Consider the following 26443-nt stretch of genomic DNA (forward strand, 5'->3'; position numbering starts at 1 on the left):
CCAGCTCAGCAATGCACGCCGGAAGCGCTTCCCTCGGGTTGGCTAGTGTCAGTATGACGTCATCAGCATAGAGGCTAATCGTGTGGGTATATCTCCCCATTCTCACTCCCGTCGCATTCGGGTTCTGGCGTATCCTATGAGCCAGAGGCTCCATATACAGGGCACAGAGCAGCGGTGACAACGGGCACCCCTGTCTGGTGCCCCTCTCTATGGTGAACCTTCGGGAGCTACAGCCATTCACCCGCACTGCTGCCGACGGGAGTCTATAGCAGTTGAACACAAGGGCGCGGAACTTCTCCCCAATCCCCACCTTCGCCAGGACCCGCTCTAAATAAGGCCAATGGACCCGGTCGAACACCTTCTCCGCGTCCACGGCCAACAGCATTCTTTCCCCAGGAATCCGGGAGGCTTTCTCCAGGAGGTGAACCACACTCTTGGTGTTGTCCACCGTCTGTCGCCCTGGGATGAATCCCGCCTGGTCCGGTTCAATCAGTCCAGGCAGGTGAAGTGCCAGCTGAGCAGCAAGGATCCCGGTGTATAGCTTGAGATCGACGTTCAGGAGGGAAATCGGCCTGTACGAGCCGCAATGAGTTCGGTCCTTCCCTGGTTTGGGGATAACCGACAGTTGCCTGGAGTAAATCAGGTGGAATAGCTCCAGGAGCGGAGAATGAATTGAAAAGCCGGGTAAGGATAGGGGCCAGTACTGAGCAGAACGTTTTATAAAAAAATTAAGTATAGGACCCGGGGCCTTCCCAGGCTTGAGTTTAGAGATGGCTGTGATCACCTCTTCAATTCGAATGTCTCTCTCAAGGTACTCCGCTTGCTCCGGAACTAAGGAAGGGAGAGCGACCGAGTCCAGATAGTCCGCCTCTGCATATGGCGACGGGGGCTGGTGTATAGTTCTGCATAGTATCGACGAAAAGTCTCCGCTATCTGGTCATCTTCTGTGACCGTCTCGTCGGTAGAGACCTGGAGCTCCTTCACCAAGTGCCGTTGTTGCACCACTCGGAGCTTGTTCGCCAGCAGCCGGCCACATCTGTCCCCCCCGGTGTAGTACGCATGCTTCAAACGCAGCGCTGCGTACTCCGCTCTGTCCATGTCTAAAGCCGTCAGGAGTTTCCTTGCTGCCTTAAGTTGCTTCCACACCCTAGGGGCACCCGTGCGCTGATGCACCTGCTCCAATTCGCGGACCTTGTTTGTGAGTTCGTCTCGTTTGAGCTGTCGGTCTCTATTCTCTGCTGACGATATTGCTATAAACTCGCCTCTGAGCACCGCCTTCAGGGCCGCCCATTGCGTTGCTAAAGAGGTATCCGTATTATCATTGTGGGTCTGATAATCATGGATGGAATCCGTGATATGCTTCACCACTGTCGTTTTATGCAGCAGTGTATCTCTGAGGCGCCAAACCCCGCGCGATGACAATACCGGTGGTAAGCGAAAGGTGCCCGTGACGGGCGCATGATCTGATAGGGAGAGAACCCCCATCTCTGATGCCGTAGCTAGGTCACACACTGGCCCTGTGACCAATAGGTGGTCCAGTCTCGCATACGTCTTATGAGCATGCGAATAATAGGAGTAGTCTCTGTCGGTGGGGTGTAGGCGGCGCCAGAGATCGTGAAGATCTAGGTCCTCCAATTTGGATTTGCCTCCCCGTGAAATCTCTCCCCTTTGCGGGTACCTCTGGGCCGACCTATCTAAAGACGAATCGAACACCATGTTTAGGTCCCCTCCTATGATGATGTGTCTATCTGCGCTGGCCGTGACATCCACCAGGGCTGAGTGAAAAAAACGTTCTTGGTGCTCGTTGGGGCTATAGATCGACCCCATGGTGAACACTAGACCTCCTGCCTTAATCCTATACACTAAAGCCTCCCCTTCTGTTCTGCAAACTTATGTAAAACCTCCCCCCGGAATGTTCGGGAAATTAGGATTGCCACCCCCGCTGTCTTGGTGGTGTTGGACGAATAAAATTGTGTAGGAAATGTGTGGGATCGCATCCTATGGCAATCACGGGCCAGCAAATGGGTCTCCTGTAAGAGACAAATATCCGCCTGGGTGTTCTCTAGCAGAGACAAGACCGCCTTCCTCTTAACTGGATTATTCAGTCCTTTCACATTAAGGGTCAGTACCTTAAGGGTTGCCATTACTATAGGGACAACTGTAGTGCAAGCAGTGAATCGGGACCCAGGCAGGGCGGTTCTGCGCTAAATAGTGTATGGAAGCCCTCTCCGGCCTAAGTAAGCGTCATAAAAGCACTGGACGATCCCCACCCCTTACCCCCCCAACTCCCCCCGAACTCCCCTTGCCTTGTCCCCACCCGTCTTCCCCTCCCTCTCCTCCATTCGTCCGAGAACAGCTCCTAGGCTCCAGAGCAACAAAAACAAAAACAGCCCCAACATTCCCCACCTCCCTCTTCCCCTCCCCCACAACAAGTCCCAAGTTCTCATAGTCCCAATCCGGCCCCTCGAGGGCAAGACTGTGGTAGGTTACTGTAGTGGACGTCCGGCCACTGCACTCCCGCCCGCCCCCCTCCATCCCGTACCCCCAAACCTGCATCATAGAAAGGCTGCATCACTCTCCCCCCGGAGGCATCTTAAGCCGTCAGCGCTTTGGAATTGGTGGCTGCGCCCCTGGCTGCTTCCTGTACCGCACTGTCAATGCCGGACCGGATAGTGGGTGAATCCGGGCGGGTGGATGAAGCAGGAGACCGGCGGTCCGGGATCCGTTGCCAGCCGTCCCTGGTGGTGCGTCTGCGACGTGGTGTAGGTGGGTCTTCGTCCGACGCGGTGATGCCCAGCACCTCGCACGTGTCCTGGAGGGAGCGTAGTTGGTGCAAGGTGCCATTCCATCGAAAGATAAGCTGGAAAGGATGCCCCCAAGAGTACTGCGTCTCATGGCTTCTCAGAAAGTCAGTCGCAATCTTAATTGTCCTGCGTTTTTGAAGCATAATCGCCGACAAGTCTTGGTAGAGCGCGATCGAGTGCCCCCGAAAGCAGAATGACTGTCGCTTCCTAGCTTCACGGAGGATGCGTTCCTTAAGCGGTTAGTCCGGCAGGAAGGCCAGGATGTCTGGCGGTGGCGCAGAGGTCCGCCTTGCTAGGCCCACTCTGTACGCCCTGTCTATTCTGACGGGGAAGTCCTCCGATTCTCCCAGTACCTCCCTGAACATGCACTGTAGATAATTGACAACGTCCTCCCCTTCTTCTTTGGATGGCACTCCCCGGACACGGACGTTGTTTCGACGGGACCGGTTCTCAAGATCTTCGTTGTGTGCTTGGAGGGCCAGTTGTTGATCCCGAAGACGGAGCACTTCCTGCTGCAAGTGTTCGATCTCTTCGTCTCTGGAGTGACCAGCTGACTCCATGGTAGCTACCCTTTCGCCCAGGTTATCGACTTCTCTCCGCACCTCTCGGACTTCTCCGGCCACCTCCTGTTTCAGCGTCTGGAAATCGTCCCGCAGGGAGCTGAAGAGAGATTCCAGGAAGGATCTGGTGACCGGCGGCTCTCGTTCCTCCGCATCCAGCGGGCTTCTCGAGGGGCCAGGCGAGTGTTGGCCTTTGTCAGGTTTCGAAGTACCCCTGTTCAACATCTCGGGCAGTGTTCGGTCCCCCTTCTTCGGCCCTCTGTTGCTCGCCATCGCAGAGGGTGTTGATGCACGGGTAAGGCCGGCCAGACAGCGAGGCCAAGACAAAGAGTGGCCGCGTGTTGGTTAGAGGTCGACCGGGAAGGGCGGCGTCCCCAATCCTCGTGTTGCAGCCTGCCTCCCCCGTTCGTATTTGTAGACCAACCCCTCTCTCCGCAAGGACACCGATCCCCTTCGGTTGCAGTCCGCTGTGTGGGGAGAGTATGTCGGTTCAGTTGGGACTCTCGAGTGTTCCACTCTTGCAGACCAAGGCCACTGATGGGTGCTGCGCGGTTCCCCAACTCCTCAGCGGCACCCTCTCGGCAATACACAATTAGTCCCCCTTCAGCGTCGAGGCCGTCAGACTCTGCTCTTTGGGCCCATCGAGAGGCCCGCACCGGGGCAGCCGCGGGTTTCGGTAGGCCCTCCGGGGTGCCGATAATGTCTCTCTTGGCGCTTGTTGTGTCCCTTCCTCCACTGATACGTAGATCTGTCTCGTATCTAAACTCTGGCTCACCCCCTCGCCGGTCCTCGTGGGCCTATGCTCCGGGGAGCGTGGTCTCTGTGGCTCTACTCACCGTTGTAGGCTCTTCATTTGACCTCCCCCACGGTGGCGTCTGCTCAGGGTCACCCCGTTCCAGCGGTAGGCCGCGTCCCCAGCCTCACGCCGGCTGCGCCGCATTGCGTACCCACCGGTCCTCTCCGGTCGTCCCTCGGGCCCAGGGACCCTCGACTCGCTAGTCCAGCGCTGCCACTTGGGTCGAGCTGGGGCGGCTGCGTCCCGCCTTCCACTGGGGCTCGGGCCGGGCAAGCGCTCAGTCACTTCTCTGCGAGACCCCGGGCTCTCTGGGGATCGGATCTCGGGGCCACTCCTTCCGCCGGACGCCGCCACCGCCGCTGCTATTGGGCAACGTGCCGTATCCTCCTCGGGAACGTTCACTGCAGTGCCCCCGCCCCCGCAGGTGTAGTGCTGTGTGGCCGCATCGTGCCGGCTGGGGCTGTGGCAGGGGGCCAGGATGCTCCGGCAGTAGGCCGCATCCCCGGCCTCGCGTGAGGGTTTCCGGTTTCCCGGTCCGGCGGGGCCTTCGGCGGCGTCACCGCCAACCGCCAACCGCCCCTGGGCGTCACTCCCACCTCGGACCCAGTCCGGTAGGCCGCCGGTGTCTGTGTCTAGGTGTCGAGCTGCTTGGGGAGCCTGTTGCCTCTCGGCGGTTGATTCGATGCCGTCCGCCTCTCCGGTCGGAGCCTCGTCAAGGCCACGCTCCAGGAGTCACCGCTCAGCTGAGACCTCCGGTCGCCAATCACCCGCAGAACAGCCGTCCAGCGACGGACCACCGGTAGATGTGTGACTCTGCCACTGCACCGCCACTAACCGGGGGGAGATTAGTGCGATTTCATGGCTTAGGGGCTTGAGGTCGGAGGAGCTCGCGGAGAGTGCGTCCGCTCACCTCGCCATCTTGGCCACGCCCCCCAAGATGTCGCCCCCAGGCCTTTAATATAGGTTTGAGGAACCTTTTCCTTGGGGTCAGATAAAATTTGCAAAACAAGGTGAAGTGGATATTTGATTGGTAGGAAATATCATCGCATGAGCAAATTGTCAAATCTTTTGGCCAGTCATTACATTCGGGAAAAGTTATCAATCTAAAAAATGTGTCAGTGCGGAAACGGGTCAACAACATACGAGTATAACAGCTTGGTTCTAATAACAGATACGGTTGAATCCCTTCACTGATAATAAGTAACTGATTTTTCACGACTGTACATTTGCCCTTTTCCGACAGCCACTTTTTGTTGTCTAGATGTTCCAAGACTAACTTTTTCAATGAGCTTCTAGACACTGCTTCCATGCTAACAAGAGTTTTGAAAAATTCTGGGTGCCCAATGTCATTCATCATATGTTTCACATACCTAATCCATTTTATATTGGCCACTCCATCTAAGTTAAGACAGTCTATGATGACATCTTAATTTAGGTTTGTTTCAGACATTACCCATATTTTATGCCATAGAAGTAAAGGGGCGATTTTAATAGTGTCTGAAATATACGATAGGCCCACTTCCCTATGGTAAATATAGGTAGCCGTGGATTTGGGAGCCGCTAGTAAATAGCGGGTAAAATGATCCTCGCAGCGTTGGATTTGCTCCGCCTGTTCAATCCCCCAAATACCTGCTCCATAGGTACTGGTTGAGACACATTTAGATTTATAAATTTGTAAAAGTTCTCGTACCGGTCTCCCGCCCAGTTTTTTTGCGAAGTTTGTCAGAGCTCCTGTGGCCCTGGAAAAAGCTAGTTTCCTAGCCGTCACTGCTGCCTGCCAAGTTCCCTTTCTGTCAAAATTAATAACTAGATAGGAAAAACAATTGGTACTCTCAGTCCACGTTAACTTTTAGCCCTCTACAGTTCATATATTCGGCGAATTTGGTTACCGCCCTTTGGAGACCAATCATGGTTCGCGACATAATTGCGGCGTCATACGCGTACAATAGGATTGGTGCAGGGGCCCCTCTTACAGTTGGATAATCATACTCAGAGTCAATTTTTGTCAAGTAGGAGTGCAAGTATATACGAACACTCAAAGATGATTGTCGAAATGGCAGACTTGATTTTAACCAACAATTTTTCCTGTTTAAAGGCGAATGCAAGTGCTCTATTTGATAGTTAATAGCTCTCCCTGCATTGTTGAGAATTGCTTCACAAGAAGGTTGGGGTTCGTGAGCGTTGGACCCTTTTGGAAGGTGTAGCGCTGTACACTGATTTATGTGTAACAACACTTGTGTGGTTGTGGAAAGCCACTACTGTTCTAATTTTTGGATTTTTGTTAATAGCCATTACAAGTTTACGTTCACACTACTTTAAGTGGACATGTTTGGCAAAGCAACCCTTTCAGAAGGCTGAACAACTAGCCAACTGATGAAACATTAATCAAAATAACTCTCCTTTATCCAGTTTATAAGACATTTTTGCAAAGCCCAGGATGTTAGCATGAATCTCTACTGTAGGGCAGGGCCCCCAATCTTCTCTATCGGTGATGAACTTCTATAATTACTGCCTGTTCTATTACAGAGAAGATTCTAGAAAAAAATAAATGCTCACTGTAGAAATACCAAAATTCAAAAAATAAAAACTTAACTTTAAACCAGTTTTTCTGGTTCTGCATGAAGAATGACATCCCAACAGCACCCTGAACAGCCACCTCTTACAGTGCCTTCAAGAATAGCATGAAGGTTAATTACTAGGTAGTGCACTCACCATCAAAAGCTTTATCTAAAGTTGATCTCACCCTCACATAGGCAGGAGATCAGGTTTAATGTAAAATTCACAACAACACTGGGGGCGGTAAATAACATGCTCCTGAGACGCCATTCCATTTTTTGAGCATTCGGTACTAGCACTATTACCGCCCTGATCATTTACTTCATTGAAGATCAATGTGTATATCTTTGTTCTTAAGTCCTTCATTTTAATCTAAATGGTCATTGTTACTGCACGCTGGCCCACACACATTTTAACAATTTGCATGCTCTACTTTCATCAATGCGGTCTGCACTATATAAAATAAATACTTTAATCGGAAAATTGAAAAAACAGTTGGAGGCTGCGAAGGCTGATAGTTCTCTGGAGCATCTTATTTTTTGTTTAGCAGCAGACAGCAAGATGTCTATTAGGAAAAGTGGTTTCAACTCATCTAGCATTTACTAAGACGAGGCAGAGGATCAGAAGGTAGTTCGGAATCAGTCTACACACTACAAAATGTGCTGGGAAGGAGGTTTTCAAATTCAGTAACAGTTAATCACCCTGGGCCATAGACTTAATGCAAGTATCCTGGAGGTTTACACCGAGGGCTAAACTCTAAACGTATTACACAGTTGGACGCGTAAAAGATGCTATATCTGCATCGGTTTCTGTTGTCCATGCTGTCGGTGCTTTTTAGATCTCAGCTTTTTGCTGTTTCTTGTTGAAGGTCAATTGTGGACAGCACCAATATTAAGTGTTGGCTTTCCATGAGCCCACTGCTTTCAAATGGTTGGCTTTCTTGTCAGTCTCATTCGCTTGCTTCTTATTCAATGGTTTCCCTTTTACTTCTTGTGTTTTGGCCTACCCATGAAGCACAGTTTATTTCCTATCTTTTGATTAGCTGGCATATATCCTTCCACTGATTTATTCAGGGAACTACTGTTTTCTTTTTCTTTCAGCTCTATATGCAAGTACAAGTGTTATTTTCTTTCCCTCATGTGCTGCTTCTCCACTCAAATCTCCCCGCACTCTGTGCTGCACCCGTCTTAATATTTCACCCACTGCATCTCCGGCCCCTAAATGTGACGCTCATTTTCGTCTCTCATTTTCTTTTAATTAACCTAACACTCAGCCCCAAACAAAGCTCCTACATTGCTCCCAGGCTCATTCAGTTTTGGCGGGCCTGGAAGCTAGTTTGCTGTGGGGCTGCTACTTTAAAATACTTTGTCTCTCTTTCATAATTTTTAATGTATCCCTCCAAGATGGGTGTCTGTTATCTTAGAATGGTAAACAAACAACAAAATGGCCAGAACCATGATGCATGTGCATGCACCAGTTGTGCCAATGTGCATGTATGAGTCATCGTGCTGGGGCTGCTTTAGTGGTACAAAAAGGGGTGGTGATGGACGGAGCATCTGAACCAATCAAACACCACACCCTTTTGTACCGCTTTGGCCGCCATAAGTGTGGCAGGGTATGCTCAGACGTGAGTCCCTTGCTCACTTTGCCACTGGATTCAAGCAAGCCGGGCTGAAGACGGCTGTAATGCCAGAAACCGGTCCTCGGAAGCTTGTTTCCGGTCCAGGGAGGACATGGCTTGGCAGTTCGGGCTGGACTGTTCCCATGAGGCACAGGGTCAGACTGATTAGCATATAGCCATGTCTGAACTGGGGTGGCAGAGTGGGCTAAAGAACGGTGATGGTTTAAACCCAGATCTTTTGAATGGGTGTGAGTGTTTGATTGGTTCAGATGCTCCGTCCATTACCACCCCCTTTTGTACCGCTTTTGGCCACCATAAGTGTGGCAGGGTATGCTCAGACGTGAGTCCCTTGCTCACTTTGCCACTGGATTCAAGCAAGCCGGGCTGAAGACGGCTGTAATGCCAGAAACCGGTCCTTTTGACTGGGTGTGAGTGTTTGATTGATTCAGATGCTCCGTCCATCACCACCCCCTTTTGTACCGGGGCTGCTTTAGTGCCATTGTGCACATGTGCGCCTATACCATACATCATTGCGCTTTTTTTGGTGGTGGGCGTGTGGGTATTGTTTTCTTTTTGCTGATGACTTTTTGCTTATGTGGAACAGCATCTACAAAAGAATCGGCAAAACCCGAAGGTCCGGTAACAGCTATTAAAGGCAAAACCTATTGACTTTGCCAATGCATGTTATTCATTCCATATAAACTGAGGAAACCAATGTACGGAGGTACTACAAATATTCCAAAGTAAAAAACACTAGAACAAACATGTCCTTCAGGTCAAGTAAAGAAAGCAATGCATTTGAATTAGAGGGAAACTCAATATTAAGTAGTCATTACTAATTGAGTTTGACGGCTTGCCATACTGCTTACCACAATCACTACATACAACAGGCCATTTATACTCTAATTGTTATTGATGACAACACATTAGTTGTTAAAGTACTCAAAGTGCATATGAAACAGATACACCAATAATATTGATTAATGTTCCTCCAATTGTTAATGCTGTCAGGATTCTTTAAAGATGGGCAACAGTAAGCAACAAATCAATTCTTATTACAGCCCTCAGCACAACAAAACTCGACAGCAAACATACATGGTGTGACTGAAGCAGCACTTACATGTTTTCCTCCCCAACAATGCAAATGGCTGACACGAGTTTTACAACATCAGTCATCATATGGGGCTGTCTGGGGTCCATGGCTTTGGCCAGCAATGAAAGACTTCTTTGTTCTCCGATGATTCTTTCCAAACCTTTCTATATGTAAGAAGACAAGTGAGACGATTAAAAAACAAACCGTCTTAGTTAAAAGAGATTATAATCAAAGTTAAGGACACTGCAGCTCAAACCTAATAACGAATATAACAAGTCTAACTTATAAATGCAGAAAGATGATCCGAAAAATGCAGTTCTATACATACTTCAGTAGATACTTATATGGACACAAAATAAACTTAAGATGGATGTAAACACTTGCTATTCTTTCAGATACTTTGTTTAGATTGAGGTTGCGTGTAGAGATGACCTAGACTTTTCACAACATCTGAAGTTTTTTTTAGAGTGCGACAGACTATGTCAAACTATGTCGGGGATCCACCATCATGAAGCCTCAATAAAACTACATATGTTGCTATGGAATGTGATGGAAGGGTAGAGTAGATTGTTCTCAACCATGCAGTTAAGAGTGCAAATCCAATCAAAGATGGTAACCGCCATTGACCTTGCTGTGGAATAGATGAGGAATTCCGAAACCTGTACATAGACTTGTTTTGCAAGTGCAAAATCATCTTTGAAGTTTACGAAAGCAGTTTGGCGCTTATAAATGAGTTTACTCAAAATAATGTTTCCATGTGAACAAATCGCCTCCTGTGGGTGGAGAGAGGGCATTCCAGAACGGACATGCTCTCAATGTTTTTAAAGGCACACAAGTTCACCAATCAGTTTCCATCCACTTCTTTGCCTGGAAATGGCCGGGATTTTACTTCTATCCAGTGCCTTTCCATTGTGGAAAGTAAATGGAAACACCTCTGAAAATTGTGGTAATGTAGGTTACTCCCGCAGGAAAATATTTTCCCCATAGCAGAGTGCCAGTAATGTGCTTCTGCACTTTTCTTGCAAGTGACACTATGAAAAAGGAGGAGCTATGGTCATTACCAATTAGTCTTGCAGGAAGTAGTACCCGGGGGTCTAATCCACCCACCGTTCAGTGAGAAGAGACCGGGCTTCTTTTCCTTTTTCTTACTGGGCTGTAACAATCGGTCTGCCCAGGGTTATATTCTTGGATTAAGAGCGCATGTTTTGTAGAATGAGGACTAAAAAAAAAAAAAAAAAAAAAAAAAAAAATGTGATACTATATACAGTTGTATAGCCTCAAATGGAAGTAATAAAACCTTTCCTGAAGGATAACTAGAAACCTGAAACAGTTGCACATTTTTCTTGCTGGATAAATTCTGTAAATTCAAAACAGTAAGAAATCTGCACCCATGCAACAACATGAGAAAGCTGTGGATGTACATTCCTTACTTTATGTATGCCTCTACTATTCAATTACTTTTGATTGTTCCCGGGGCAGTTATTCTTGTTCTACCACTACACATTGACATTCTCTTTCAGGGACAAGTTATGTGGTACCAACTGGGCCAATAAAAAAATATGCTTATTAGTTTCACAGGGAGCTCTCATATGAAAATGTTAATGACTTAAGAATTTCACACTATTCTAAAATGTCACCACTAATATCTATCAAGGTAGAGAAAGCTTCCGCCCCCACTGCTGCGATATCAATATACAACTATTTTCTTTCAAAATAAGTTTAATACTCAGCTAAATGTATAAAATATAGGGTGCATTCTACGTGTGGTTACCATAGTGATTCAGATCTAAAAACACAGGACGAAAAGCACAGAAGAATACAAGATAAAGGTTTATGTGCAGCTTACATAAGGTATGAGAACTTGTACCATTTTTAGGCCGGGCCTTTGAAACAGGCTACAATCAGCCCCCCCCCCCCCCCATTTTCTTTTTATCTATATATATACACACAGAATTATTTTTGGTTAGGGGCTTCATCTATTGGTTTTTAAATTGTCATTCACATTAAGCTTCCACCCACCAGACCATAAAGCATGGGGCAATTGGTCAGCCCACTTTCCCAACTGGCTCTATTCACTTTGTGAGACAGGACAACGCCTATTGTTCACATCTGCTTACAAGTAGTCCCTTTCTTTTCGATGAGAAAGCTAGTTCAAAGTGCACATTTTTATTTTATTTATTTATAACATTAGCCATAAATACCAGATTTCATTTTGCCTGCAACTAAACTTTATCTTAAGTAGTGTTTAAGTGACCTTAAACATTGTAGCTGTGTGCAATCCGAGTGCTCGGGTAGGGGATGAATTATGTCTCCTTCAAATAATGGTATGCATGCACAACTGAAAGATTTATTGTTTAAAAACATCACTAGAAACAGCGAGTCAGTGAAGTAAAAATAATGTAAATATTTTATTGCACGCATACAGAAGACATGTTTAAGTGTAGTCTTGTTTTATCTTATTATTTTTGTTACCTATACTTCCAATAAATTACAAAAGCAAAATGCCCATGGCACAAGCCTGCAAAACCCAGTCCTTTTGGCTTTGTCAATGCTTGTTCCAACTGGGGAATGTTTTGCAGGCCAAAATCTCATTAAGTTGATCTAAAGAAAAAGTGACAGATATAGAAATCAGCATTTCATTTATTCTCGAGAATTTATAGAATAGCGAGAGGATGTGGTATTATGGCCAGAACTGTCTACTTTGGAACTGGGGAAACAGGTTCGAGTCTCCCTGTCTGCTCAAAATCCTGTGGCTCTGGGCAAATCACTTAATCTCCTGGTGCCTAAAAAAAGAATGTGACCTTGTGTAATTTAGTTGGTGCTCTTGTAAAGCGCATTAATACCTCCGGGTCAAATTTGCCCCATATAAAAGTGCACAAAAAGAAAAATCATAATCGCGTTCTCCCAATTCATTCTTCTTGTAGTCTCTTATTTCGTAAAATCAGCTGGTGTGTTCAGACACAAAGTGAATTCCAATTCGAAGGTTTGCTGAATTATCAGAACAGCAGTACTAGAGTACTAGCGTCCGCAAGTAAATTGAGGTGTCATTTGCAAACTTTGTTTTCCAGGAATAAGTGCATCTTACTCCTGGAAATTCGGTACAAGTCAAACGAGGGCCCAGTAGACGTAAACAAGGTAGCTACAACGTACCTTGTCAACCACCTCCGGGATTGGCGTATGTTTAATTGTGTGTTCCGTCAAGAGGGTGACTCTACACATTGAGCACTGATGGCGACAGAGAGGAACAATTAGGCAATGCCCAGGCAGTCCTGTGTAGAATGAATTGCAGATCCAATCCATACTTCTCTGATCAAAGGGGTTTTTATGCCCTTTTGGTGGTCGTATTGTAAACTCTTCTATACATTTTGCGCTAAGTTTGATCAGATTCAGACAGTGTTTTAGACAACATTCAGGCATGGAAAGGACCGTTTCTCTAGGGATTTGCCAGACTTTGACAGCACTGAAGGTCCAAATTACAGCAAGAGAGGTTCCCACATCAGCACTCCTGCACCTCGCAGCATTAAAGCTGTACTTTCGGATTCTGTTAACACCGGAACAGTAAGAGCTGTTCTTCACCATTTGCGACTGCACAAGTGGAACTGTTTTGATGCCCAAATCGGTCGAACACCCATTATCGTCCGAATCCGGAACAGGCCATCTGCAATGATGGCCTAAGTAATGGCTTTATTGCTTCTTCGTCTTCTTTTGCTAAAATGTCCAGTGTTGTAAAAAGGTTATGGTGCATATTCTGTTTTTTTTTAAAATCTTTATCTAATGCAATAGTTGTCAGATGCGAACGTTTTGGAATTCTCCCAAAGAACAGCTTAACTTACCTTGTGTAATCCTCTTTCTGGTGGAAACTCTTACTGCAGATTCCTCACCTTGTGAATATTCCCAGGAGCCAGACTAGACCTGGAAGCTAAAAAAGGAGTGGCCCTGTGCGCTTGTAGGTGGCACTGTGTCGCTCCACAACAATGCTATTCCACGTGAGGACGATCGCTTCTTTCATTCACTTGTACGCACCTTCAGGAACGAAGCTGAACGGAGGATTGGAACAACCAGTGTGCACATTCTTAAACCTAAATTGGGAAATTTTAGATGGAAAGTGAGAGCAGTCCACCAAATGGGGAGGTGTGAGGGTGGTGAGGAATCTATAGTTAGATACAGTATCCAACCAGAAAGATAATTCCGAAGAAAAATAATTTTTACTTCTAACGGCTATTTCTAAGATTCCTCACATTGTTAATAGATACTACAGTAGTATGTGAGAGGAAGAGCCTTCTTGGAAGCTCTAATGTTCGAAAGTAATGAAACTGCACGTTCTTTTCAGCAGTGGAGAGATCTAGCCAAGGTTCTTCCATTGCTGGAAGATGCCATGTGCCCCCTGTGAGTGTAACTGCCATTCGTGACCCAATGGGACTCAGCGGCTGAGCATATCTACACTGGAGTTTAAAGGTCCCTCAAGTAGGGAAATGCCATGACGGCTCAACCAGCTCCAGAGGTACTCAGCCTTCTGGCACAGGACTCATAACCCCACCACACCCCACACAACCCAACCCAACTTGTTGTAGTACCGCATGGCAGTGGTTTTGTCTATGATAACCTGAACCAGACTGCGTTTAATGGTCAGCAGGAAGTCCTTCAACGCCAAACGAATCGCCCAGAGCTCCAACAGATTTATGTGAGAACAGGACTATGCTGGAGGCCAGATTCCTTTGATCTCCACCTCTGCCAGATGACCTACGCAATCAAAGAGTGATGCATCCTTCACCACCATTAAGGCTAAGTGGGATTAGGGAGAGGGGTCTGTTGCTGGTCATATTGCAGCCACCACTGCAGATCTTTTTAGTCTCTTCTGGCACCTGTATTGAGTCCGACAGTTGCCCAACATGCAGAGACCCCTGAGAAACCAGGTCCCACTTTAGAGCTTCTATATGCCATAGGGCATGGTTAGCAAGCAGGATGCAGGAATCCAATAGGCAAATAAGCCTCAGAGCCATCCTCACTGAGACCCAGGACAGAGGATGAAACATCAGGGTGATAGCCCAAATGACCTGGACTCATTGATCCAGAGGAAAGGCCTGAAAGCTCAATGTATCAATGATGGCTTCAATGAAGGAGAGCCTCTGCGAACTTAGTCAGGTTGAGTGAAAACCCCAACAGGTCCCTGACTGTTTTGCCCTTTTTGGGGATATGTCAAGAGCTTAGCGTATTGACCGCATCAGTCCCTGTTTCCCACACAACATGCGCCCCCAGCCCTTTAAAGATCGGGGCTGTGAGCCCAACAGACAGCTACCAGGCCTTCAGGGACAACATATGTCGCAAGCCTCCGCCCATCTTCGACAACCTCCAGACCTCGTTAGTATGCCATGAGGAGAACACAAGCACACATTAGAAGGCAGGGTCAGCCACTACCTGCCAGAGTGGCTGAGCATTACATCTGACAGGTAGGTCCCCCAAACTGTCTAACGGGTCTGCTCTTCTTAAAGCGCTCTGGGGCAGAGTCCACCTTTTTGCCAAACCAGTGGGTATCGTCCAAGGGCATGTTCTTTAAGGATGCCAAGACATCCCCGGAGTTGCAAGTGGATCACACCCATGAGAGGCGCTGGTACACCACTCTTGTCCCAATTGCCCTTCTTAGACAATCAGTGGTGTCTAGGACCAAAAGATGGCTAAATTGGCTGCATCCTGGGAAACCTGAACGGTTTGGGCCAAGGAAGCCCTTAGGTCTTCTGTGACTGCTGGTGAGATCTCACCAATCATACCTCAAGACAAGGCTGGCCAAGGAGAACATGCATTTATTTGCCAAAAGTATCGATGTGTTAGAACTCTCTGTGAGGAGTTCTCAGAAAAGTGTTTGGAATGCCTGCATCACCAAACTCTCAGTGGCTGTGTGCGGAGTTAAAAAGTCAAAGTCGCCTGGAACTGGTCTACAGTGATGGGCGATTAACAATTGCTCAGAGGGTCAGAGCATGGATTTGACCAGCTGTACAATGGTGCATGCGTGAGGGATCTGCTGGAGGGCATACATGATTCAATTAGTGATTTCAAAAAAGAGAGGGTACCCCACTTTCACCAGGGAACAGGGTAAGAAGACAGTTAGTCAAGGGGGGGATCCCTGGAGTCGAATAGTCTACTTCTCACACAGACCTTTCTTGTAATACAAGGAGAGGTCACAGTATATCATAGGTATTCAGACAAGCATAAGGATGGATTTCCACAAAGAAATAGTCTTGCTAAACAATCTAGATTTATTCGAATTGCATACAAATAGACAATAAAAACAAGATAAAATTCATCCAAAATAATTAAAAACCAAGATAACATATCCCGGTGGGTTAAGAATAATTATTAAACAATGTTACATCACCACAATATTATGATACACAATAAATGGAAAAGCAATCAAGATACACAATAAATGGAAAAGCAATCAAGATATATTCACAGTAAACAACAAACAAAGCAAATTTACAATAAACCCCTCATATCTAAGTGGCCCACTTAATATTTCTGCCACTATATTTGACAAGATCCAATGGCCATAGACGGTTTAAATACTCTCTAGCTTTAGTGGAGAGACCTAATGCCCATCTGAAGCTCAATCTGGCCCTGGTTGGATTCTTTTGGATCAAAACAGTGCGTCGACGCGTTTCGGTGCTTGTCACTTGATATCGTAGCACCTTCCTCAGGACTTCTTGTTTCTGGGGTTTCAGGGAACGGATGAATATACCGTATCTGTGAATATATTAGGAGACATATGCACTGTCAGATATTATGCATTAACGTCTATTGTCTGTTTTTGCTCTAATGGTTGAGCTCTTGTGGTTGGCGTATACCCACTCAGGCTTCACACTATTGGTTCTTACTGCTGTTATTCTTTCAACCATATGCAGTTCCTAGTGACCGTACACTTACTTCTCTCGTACATATCATTACACAGTGATGTTTGCATTAGTTCAAATGCCTCTGATTTGGCCTCTTAGCTCCTTAGCATACATTTACTTCACATATACTATACAGGCCCTACAAGTCTTATTCCTTGTGGAAGACCAATTGGGAAGAAGGAACTAATAAACCCATGGACCAAAGAGAGAAGAAAAGTATAGATTCTCACCCTTGGGGCCGTATTGTGGGCGCTCAAAAAATGGGGTCTCCTTAAGGTCTCCCTCTTTTGGTGCTACACATATAGTCCTTGGTGCCCTTCTGTTAATGAAAAATAGAGCTTTTCTTAGGTTTTAGATAGAAATTCCCCTCGTTTGTACGCTTGGGGATAGTTATTTATTTTTCTATTTACCTCTCTCTTGTAACCAAAAGCTCCTTTTGATGGGGTTCCTTGGTTGTTTAGTTGTCAGGCAACTGCCCACTTGTAGTGTATCTGTGATGGTAAAATATACAGTAATTTTTCACTAAACTATTTTATATACTCTATTTTTACATTCCCATCCTTATTTTTAGAAGTAAGCTCTTACCTCAGATATTTTTAAAACTTGTTTAGAACGGGCATATGTAGTCATTCGTCTGCTGCTGAACTGGATATGTTCTGTTGAGTGAACATAGGAATAACATCGTCACATTTCTCTTCTGTTCTATGCAAGAATGTACTGTTAACTCTATTGAGGCATGTATGGTGTATCTGGTATTTTGCTTTTCTTAAATTCTCTTATTTGTTTAAGTGCCTGCGCTCAGTATTACTTATGTCTCCTGCTTGGTGCCCACAGTGTTAGCTATGCCGGTTTAGTGCCTGCAATATGCAATTACTTGTATATGACCTACCGGTCCCATCCTTCAACTACAAACATAGTCATATGCAGGTAATCTATTTTCACCGCCCCCGCCCTGGTTACGTATTACTCTTCCAGTATGAGGTGTGGGCTTTGTAGTGACAAAGTGCCTCCTGTCTGCCTAAAACTAAGGGTCTCCCGTGCTATGCTCTCAGCTTTTACGGAAAAGCGGTTCCCCTTCTGCCTGGGAAACAGGGAGGGGGCAGGGACAGGGACCCGGGGATAAGATCTACACTCACCGTTATGTAGCTGATCGATCGCTTCTGCCTCGTTCCTGCACTCGTCTGGAGTGTGTTGGTTTCGCGGGAGTTTTATAACTCACTTTAATTGACTAATTCCCTACACCTGTCATGTGCGAATCGCTGTGTGCGCGCCGCCGGACCCGCCGTGAGCCTGGGCGCCATCTTTAAATGATATAATGTCCCCGTTTTTCTATGGGAGGATCTGTCCGTGTGGCATCCCGCTACATTCGCGGTTGGCTTAATGTATCTCTTTTTATATTTTCCTTTTTATTGATATGGTGCACACTCCTACTATTGGGAATGTTTCCCTCGCGCTGTGCATCGACATAGTGGGGCATTATTTCCCAGTTAGTGCGCATTGCTTTATTGTTTACACCAGCACTGCTGTTTTTATTCGCTAGTGATCCCATTTTGCCATCTAGGGTAGGGGCATCCTGGTTACCGATGCAGGGCTACCTACGCCAGACCCAGCCAATCGGTCGACCAGGTCAGCCCCTAAATCTGGGCGCCATCTTGTAGTGGTGGTCAAAATACTACATCTCCATATCATTTGATGTGTATATTTTCAAGGATTGCAGGTTATCTTTAAAGGAATAACGTTATTCCTACTAAGTCAACTGTTGCTGGTATATTAAATAAGAGCCTCCCATTCTTCCCTGGAGTTTAGACCTTTTTTAATGGTATTGAATTTAACCATATACCATTGTTCCTGTAATTTTCGTCTCCTGGTACTGTCACCCGATCTGGTGAGTTCCCTGATCCTTTCCAGAATAACCCATCTGAGGTCCTTTGTTTTGTGTCCAGTTTCCTTCCAGTGAGCTACAAGGGGGGCGTTTTCTTTATTGTTGTTAATCGCAGACTTATGTTCCCCTATCCTAAGCCTTACTTCTCTTCCTGTTTCACCTATATATGCCTGGTTGCATGGACACAGGATCATATATACGGCATTCTTTGTCTTGCAGTTGTTAAGGGTGGTGATTGTGTGTTTCGCACCATTATGTTCCACTGTTTTGGTGACTATACATAGCTCACAAATGCAGCAGTTACCACATTTGTTATTCCCTGTTGCTTTCTGTCCACTCAGGGTTGTTTGAATTCCTATCTTGTCCTCCCTGTACGTGTGCACCAGGTTCGACCTGAGGTTCTTGTTCTTCCTATACGCGTACATGGGACGTTCCAAAGGGGTCACATCTGGGCCAGTATTTAAGATTTTCCAATTGTGGTTTATAATGTTTTTAATTTGGTTGGCTATGACTGAATGTTGGCTTACCATCACTATTTTGTCTAGTGTTTTCTTGTTGTCCGTTTTGTTGATCAGACAATCCCTATTATAGTACTGTGCTCTTTTGAGGGAGTGACTTATCAGTTTTTTGGGGTAGCCCCGGTCCTTAAATTTCTTTTTCATTTCTTGGGCATGTTTGTGAAAGTCTGTGAGATCTGTACAATTTCTTCTGAGACGAAGGAACTCGCCGAATGGTATCGAGTCCTTCTGACTCTTTGGATGGTAACTAGAGTAATGGAGGATTGTATTCCTATCCGACTCTTTTTTATATAGTTCCACTTTTAAATGATGGTCTTGACTCTTAATACATATGTCCAAGAAATTGACCTTGGACCTGCTGTATACTGCTGTAAATCTCAGGTTTGGGTCCCCTAGATTCAGCCAGCTTAGAAATTCTTCTAGGAGTTCTATGCTCCCCTGCCAGATAAAAAATATGTCATCAATGAAGCGAGCCCAATTTCGAATATTTTCGAAAAAGGGACTCACTTCATTGTACACGTGCTTCTTTTCAAATAGGCTCACGTATATACAAGCCAGGCTCGGCGCACATGTTGCGCCCATACTGGTTCCCTTCTTTTGGATGTAGAGATCTTTTTTGAACAGGAAGATGTTGTTCAGCAAAACCATTGACACACACTGAACAATGAACTCTTTATTTCCACCTTGTATGTCTGTCTCTTCTAAAAGGTTCCTGACTGCCACTATGGTGTCTTTTTGTGGTATGTTTGTGTAGAGTGACTCTACATCGAGAGTCACCAACACTTCATTCTCTCCGTTGAAAGGGATCCCTTCCACTTTGGATATCATATCCGCTGTGTCTCGAATATATGAGTTCTGTTCAGCTACTAGAGGCTTGAGGAATCTATCTGCATATTGACTCAGTGGCTCCAACAATGAATCAATGGATGCCACTATGGGTCTCAGTGGGGGGTCTTCTAAGTTCTTATGGACCTTAGGTAATCCATAGAATGCGGGGATTTTTGGACTAGTGTTATTCAAAAATTTCCATTCCGCCTCCGTGATCTGATCCTCATCCAGAGCCTTTTGGAGTAAAGTCTCCACATCTTTCTTCAGCATATTTAGTCTCGATTGAGACGGATCACGGAGGCGGAATGGAATGGAAATTTTTGAATAACACTAGTCCAAAAATCCCCGCATTCTATGGATTACCTAAGGTCCATAAGAACTTAGAAGACCCCCCACTGAGACCCATAGTGGCATCCATTGATTCATTGTTGGAGCCACTGAGTCAATATGCAGATAGATTCCTCAAGCCTCTAGTAGCTGAACAGAACTCATATATTCGAGACACAGCGGATATGATATCCAAAGTGGAAGGGATCCCTTTCAACGGAGAGAATGAAGTGTTGGTGACTCTCGATGTAGAGTCACTCTACACAAACATACCACAAAAAGACACCATAGTGGCAGTCAGGAACCTTTTAGAAGAGACAGACATACAAGGTGGAAATAAAGAGTTCATTGTTCAGTGTGTGTCAATGGTTTTGCTGAACAACATCTTCCTGTTCAAAAAAGATCTCTACATCCAAAAGAAGGGAACCAGTATGGGCGCAACATGTGCGCCGAGCCTGGCTTGTATATACGTGAGCCTATTTGAAAAGAAGCACGTGTACAATGAAGTGAGTCCCTTTTTCGAAAATATTCGAAATTGGGCTCGCTTCATTGATGACATATTTTTTATCTGGCAGGGGAGCATAGAACTCCTAGAAGAATTTCTAAGCTGGCTGAATCTAGGGGACCCAAACCTGAGATTTACAGCAGTATACAGCAGGTCCAAGGTCAATTTCTTGGACATATGTATTAAGAGTCAAGACCATCATTTAAAAGTGGAACTATATAAAAAAGAGTCGGATAGGAATACAATCCTCCATTACTCTAGTTACCATCCAAAGAGTCAGAAGGACTCGATACCATTCGGCGAGTTCCTTCGTCTCAGAAGAAATTGTACAGATCTCACAGACTTTCACAAACATGCCCAAGAAATGAAAAAGAAATTTAAGGACCGGGGCTACCCCAAAAAACTGATAAGTCACTCCCTCAAAAGAGCACAGTACTATAATAGGGATTGTCTGATCAACAAAACGGACAACAAGAAAACACTAGACAAAATAGTGATGGTAAGCCAACATTCAGTCATAGCCAACCAAATTAAAAACATTATAAACCACAATTGGAAAATCTTAAATACTGGCCCAGATGTGACCCCTTTGGAACGTCCCATGTACGCGTATAGGAAGAACAAGAACCTCAGGTCGAACCTGGTGCACACGTACAGGGAGGACAAGATAGGAATTCAAACAACCCTGAGTGGACAGAAAGCAACAGGGAATAACAAATGTGGTAACTGCTGCATTTGTGAGCTATGTATAGTCACCAAAACAGTGGAACATAATGGTGCGAAACACACAATCACCACCCTTAACAACTGCAAGACAAAGAATGCCGTATATATGATCCTGTGTCCATGCAACCAGGCATATATAGGTGAAACAGGAAGAGAAGTAAGGCTTAGGATAGGGGAACATAAGTCTGCGATTAACAACAATAAAGAAAACGCCCCCCTTGTAGCTCACTGGAAGGAAACTGGACACAAAACAAAGGACCTCAGATGGGTTATTCTGGAAAGGATCAGGGAACTCACCAGATCGGGTGACAGTACCAGGAGACGAAAATTACAGGAACAATGGTATATGGTTAAATTCAATACCATTAAAAAAGGTCTAAACTCCAGGGAAGAATGGGAGGCTCTTATTTAATATACCAGCAACAGTTGACTTAGTAGGAATAACGTTATTCCTTTAAAGATAACCTGCAATCCTTGAAAATATACACATCAAATGATATGGAGATGTAGTATTTTGACCACCACTACAAGATGGCGCCCAGATTTAGGGGCTGACCTGGTCGACCGATTGGCTGGGTCTGGCGTAGGTAGCCCTGCATCGGTAACCAGGATGCCCCTACCCTAGATGGCAAAATGGGATCACTAGCGAATAAAAACAGCAGTGCTGGTGTAAACAATAAAGCAATGCGCACTAACTGGGAAATAATGCCCCACTATGTCGATGCACAGCGCGAGGGAAACATTCCCAATAGTAGGAGTGTGCACCATATCAATAAAAAGGAAAATATAAAAAGAGATACATTAAGCCAACCGCGAATGTAGCGGGATGCCACACGGACAGATCCTCCCATAGAAAAACGGGGACATTATATCATTTAAAGATGGCGCCCAGGCTCACGGCGGGTCCGGCGGCGCGCACACAGCGATTCGCACATGACAGGTGTAGGGAATTAGTCAATTAAAGTGAGTTATAAAACTCCCGCGAAACCAACACACTCCAGACGAGTGCAGGAACGAGGCAGAAGCGATCGATCAGCTACATAACGGTGAGTGTAGATCTTATCCCCGGGTCCCTGTCCCTGCCCCCTCCCTGTTTCCCAGGCAGAAGGGGAACCGCTTTTCCGTAAAAGCTGAGAGCATAGCACGGGAGACCCTTAGTTTTAGGCAGACAGGAGGCACTTTGTCACTACAAAGCCCACACCTCATACTGGAAGAGTAATACGTAACCAGGGCGGGGGCGGTGAAAATAGATTACCTGCATATGACTATGTTTGTAGTTGAAGGATGGGACCGGTAGGTCATATACAAGTAATTGCATATTGCAGGCACTAAACCGGCATAGCTAACACTGTGGGCACCAAGCAGGAGACATAAGTAATACTGAGCGCAGGCACTTAAACAAATAAGAGAATTTAAGAAAAGCAAAATACCAGATACACCATACATGCCTCAATAGAGTTAACAGTACATTCTTGCATAGAACAGAAGAGAAATGTGACGATGTTATTCCTATGTTCACTCAACAGAACATATCCAGTTCAGCAGCAGACGAATGACTACATATGCCCGTTCTAAACAAGTTTTAAAAATATCTGAGGTAAGAGCTTACTTCTAAAAATAAGGATGGGAATGTAAAAATAGAGTATATAAAATAGTTTAGTGAAAAATTACTGTATATTTTACCATCACAGATACACTACAAGTGGGCAGTTGCCTGACAACTAAACAACCAAGGAACCCCATCAAAAGGAGCTTTTGGTTACAAGAGAGAGGTAAATAGAAAAATAAATAACTATCCCCAAGCGTACAAACGAGGGGAATTTCTATCTAAAACCTAAGAAAAGCTCTATTTTTCATTAACAGAAGGGCACCAAGGACTATATGTGTAGCACCAAAAGAGGGAGACCTTAAGGAGACCCCATTTTTTGAGCGCCCACAATACGGCCCCAAGGGTGAGAATCTATACTTTTCTTCTCTCTTTGGTCCATGGGTTTATTAGTTCCTTCTTCCCAATTGGTCTTCCACAAGGAATAAGACTTGTAGGGCCTGTATAGTATATGTGAAGTAAATGTATGCTAAGGAGCTAAGAGGCCAAATCAGAGGCATTTGAACTAATGCAAACATCACTGTGTAATGATATGTACGAGAGAAGTAAGTGTACGGTCACTAGGAACTGCATATGGTTGAAAGAATAACAGCAGTAAGAACCAATAGTGTGAAGCCTGAGTGGGTATACGCCAACCACAAGAGCTCAACCATTAGAGCAAAAACAGACAATAGACGTTAATGCATAATATCTGACAGTGCATATGTCTCCTAATATATTCACAGATACGGTATATTCATCCGTTCCCTGAAACCCCAGAAACAAGAAGTCCTGAGGAAGGTGCTACGATATCAAGTGACAAGCACCGAAACGCGTCGACGCACTGTTTTGATCCAAAAGAATCCAACCAGGGCCAGATTGAGCTTCAGATGGGCATTAGGTCTCTCCACTAAAGCTAGAGAGTATTTAAACCGTCTATGGCCATTGGATCTTGTCAAATATAGTGGCAGAAATATTAAGTGGGCCACTTAGATATGAGGGGTTTATTGTAAATTTGCTTTGTTTGTTGTTTACTGTGAATATATCTTGATTGCTTTTCCATTTATTGTGTATCTTGATTGCTTTTCCATTTATTGTGTATCATAATATTGTGGTGATGTAACATTGTTTAATAATTATTCTTAACCCACCGGGATATGTTATCTTGGTTTTTAATTATTTTGGATGAATTTTATCTTGTTTTTATTGTCTATTTGTATGCAATTCGAATAAATCTAGATTGTTTAGCAAGACTATTTCTTTGTGGAAATCCATCCTTATGCTTGTCTGAATACCTATGATATACTGTGACCTCTCCTTGTATTACAAGAAAGGTCTGTGTGAGAAGTAGACTATTCGACTCCAGGGATCCCCCCCTTGACTAACATGATTCAATTAGTGCCTGGCCAGGCTGAAGGGGTTCTGTGAGGACATTTATCTCACCTCCAAAGAGGGGTGGTGGAGGTCAAAGACCTCAGAAGGTTTCTGAATCGCAGTGGCAAAAGATCCACTCTTTTCTGAAGCTGGTCCAACACGGTCTAGGGTGTGGTCCCAAACCCACTGTACATCCTGTAGATCCATGTACCAATTGTCTTCATCATAGGGGGGTGTGGGGGGAGTTGGGAAAGGGTAGAAAACTCTTCCCCATCGCCTCCACTGTCGTCGTCATATGGCTGGGTGTGGTAGAGTCCGAGCCAAAATATGTGCTGTATGTACCCAACCATGCAGTAAAGGAAGCGTGTCTGAGATGTTTAGTATGGGCTGTACCACAGCAGGATCTAGGCATGGCCTCTGCTGAGGTAGAGACAAATTCAGCTCAGACTCCTAAATGGGTTGTGGCTGCTCTTCCGGCGCTGCAGAGACAACTGTGGGACCGACACAGAGTTCGACTCCAAAATGAAGTCAGCACTGATGCAGAACACGACAAAGGTTTAAAGGACAATGATGACGTAGATGACGGGCCCGCAAGCGGAAACCGGACTAGAGGCCCCATGGATCCTGGGGCCAGGAAGCACCCCAGTTGAAGCCGGCAGCCTTTCCAAAGATAAGCAGTATGGCCCCCTCAAAATTTTTTGACTTACTGCATCGGCGAATGACCCAGTAACTCAGGGCGCATGAAGACCAAAGACTGAATTAACTTCTCCAATTAATGAGAGCAAGACCTAGAGGCACGGTGACACCTTTGTTAGAAAGTGGTGAGTATGGGCTAGTAGAATTATGATGTTTTTTATTTGGCTTACCCAAGGACTTCTACCACAATGATGATCTGCAACTGAAAAACATTGGAAGTGTTGGCAGGTCTGAATTCTTGACTACGACCTGGAGCGGGACTACATGGAGTAAGAAATTTACTTCTTCTCGTGGCTTCAATGTCTGATACGAACGGTCAACAAATGGGGATGGTTTCAAAGTTTTGGATGATACAGAAAGCTGTGTGTGAGGGTACTTCCAGCACCAGTGATGTTCTACCTATGTGTACATCCATGGTTACTGCTGTACTACATTCATCTAACGATTCTGTGACACTCACTATACTGGGAAAACACAACGGATTATCAGGCCTCGCCCATGGCATTCATACTCAATCTACAAAAACTCCCCCACTGAAGCACACCAATAATCTTACTGCAGGCAGCATTACTCAATCCAAATTCTGCCCTTGTATACCAGATTACCCCATTTTCCTTCTGCTTCTGTCCATCACTTGTATTTTTCTCCTGAGCTTTTAAGTGTGACTGCTTATAGACCACAAAAATAGAGCATCTGCTGTAAATGCTCTGCATACTTCACAAATTCTGTATAAAATACACCTTGGATGTGTACTGCACTGTTGGGGCGCCTCACTTTACCAACCGTATGGACAGCTTTAATACCAAGCTGAGCTCCAGAGGTGGTACAAATATCTATGTAGTGGCCTATTGAGGTGGTTAACTTTAGAATATGTGCAGAATACCCACATATATGATGTTCAGAATGCTGCAGAATAGGTGATTTATTAGATTGATGCATTTCATTACATACATGTGATGCATTACACGGTATACTCGAGCAGATAATTTACTGGCCCTTTGCCATGAAGAAATATCAGGTAAAATGGGATCTTGAGCACTGGCATCCAATCAATCTCCATGGTTGCTGCTGTGCTACTAAGGTAACAAGTCTTTTACCAAGCTGTCCTCTCGATACTACCCTAAAGCCATTGCAGATGCAACGGCGCTACAGTCTATTCTAGAAGAGGAGAGAAACCACTGGTAGCTCCCAGGTTAATCATTGTGAAAAAGAGAGAACTCTGAAACTATGGCAAAGGTAATAGCTGACCCACAAAGTAATGTATAGTATATTGAGAACAAATTGTGCTTGCCTCTGTTACTGCAGCAATGGCACATAGTGTTACTTTGGGCTAACATTTGGTACAGTTGGGCTGAGTATGTGTTTTTGACAATATGTGCACTGAGTGACAGAATGTTGGGCTATGGGTTAGTAATCATGGCCCAGAAAGGCTGAAGGTTATAATATTCTGGCAATGCCTGTCTCTACGGAATGATATCTGATAGCCACTCTAACCACGCTTCTATGCATTTACTAGAAACCATTCCACATGTATTGCTGTGCATAACAAGAGGGGATAGAGGTGGGATATCAACCTAGGACTGCAAACCAAAGACCACGCAGCTGCACCCAGCCCCCACTGAGGTCCAACGAAGAGCATAAAGATTGCATAAACTGCAAAACTGCCATCAACATACCAAAGGGCA

At 45.4% G+C, this 26443-nt stretch overlaps 1 protein-coding gene across 1 annotated transcript in view; it reads right to left on the reverse strand.

Moving 5' to 3' along the window:
- Positions 1-26443, reverse strand: part of DIAPH3 (diaphanous related formin 3) — a 2176287-nt gene that overhangs the window by 1473249 nt on the left and 676595 nt on the right. The window contains exon 8 of the mRNA XM_078657410.1: positions 9458-9594. Within this exon, the coding sequence (XP_078513536.1) occupies positions 9458-9594 (137 nt within the window). The remainder of the gene's footprint in view (positions 1-9457; positions 9595-26443) is intronic.

The sequence above is a fragment of the Lissotriton helveticus genome, chromosome 8 (genome assembly GCF_964261635.1).
Source record: "Lissotriton helveticus chromosome 8, aLisHel1.1, whole genome shotgun sequence".
Lineage (NCBI taxonomy): Eukaryota > Metazoa > Chordata > Amphibia > Caudata > Salamandridae > Lissotriton > Lissotriton helveticus.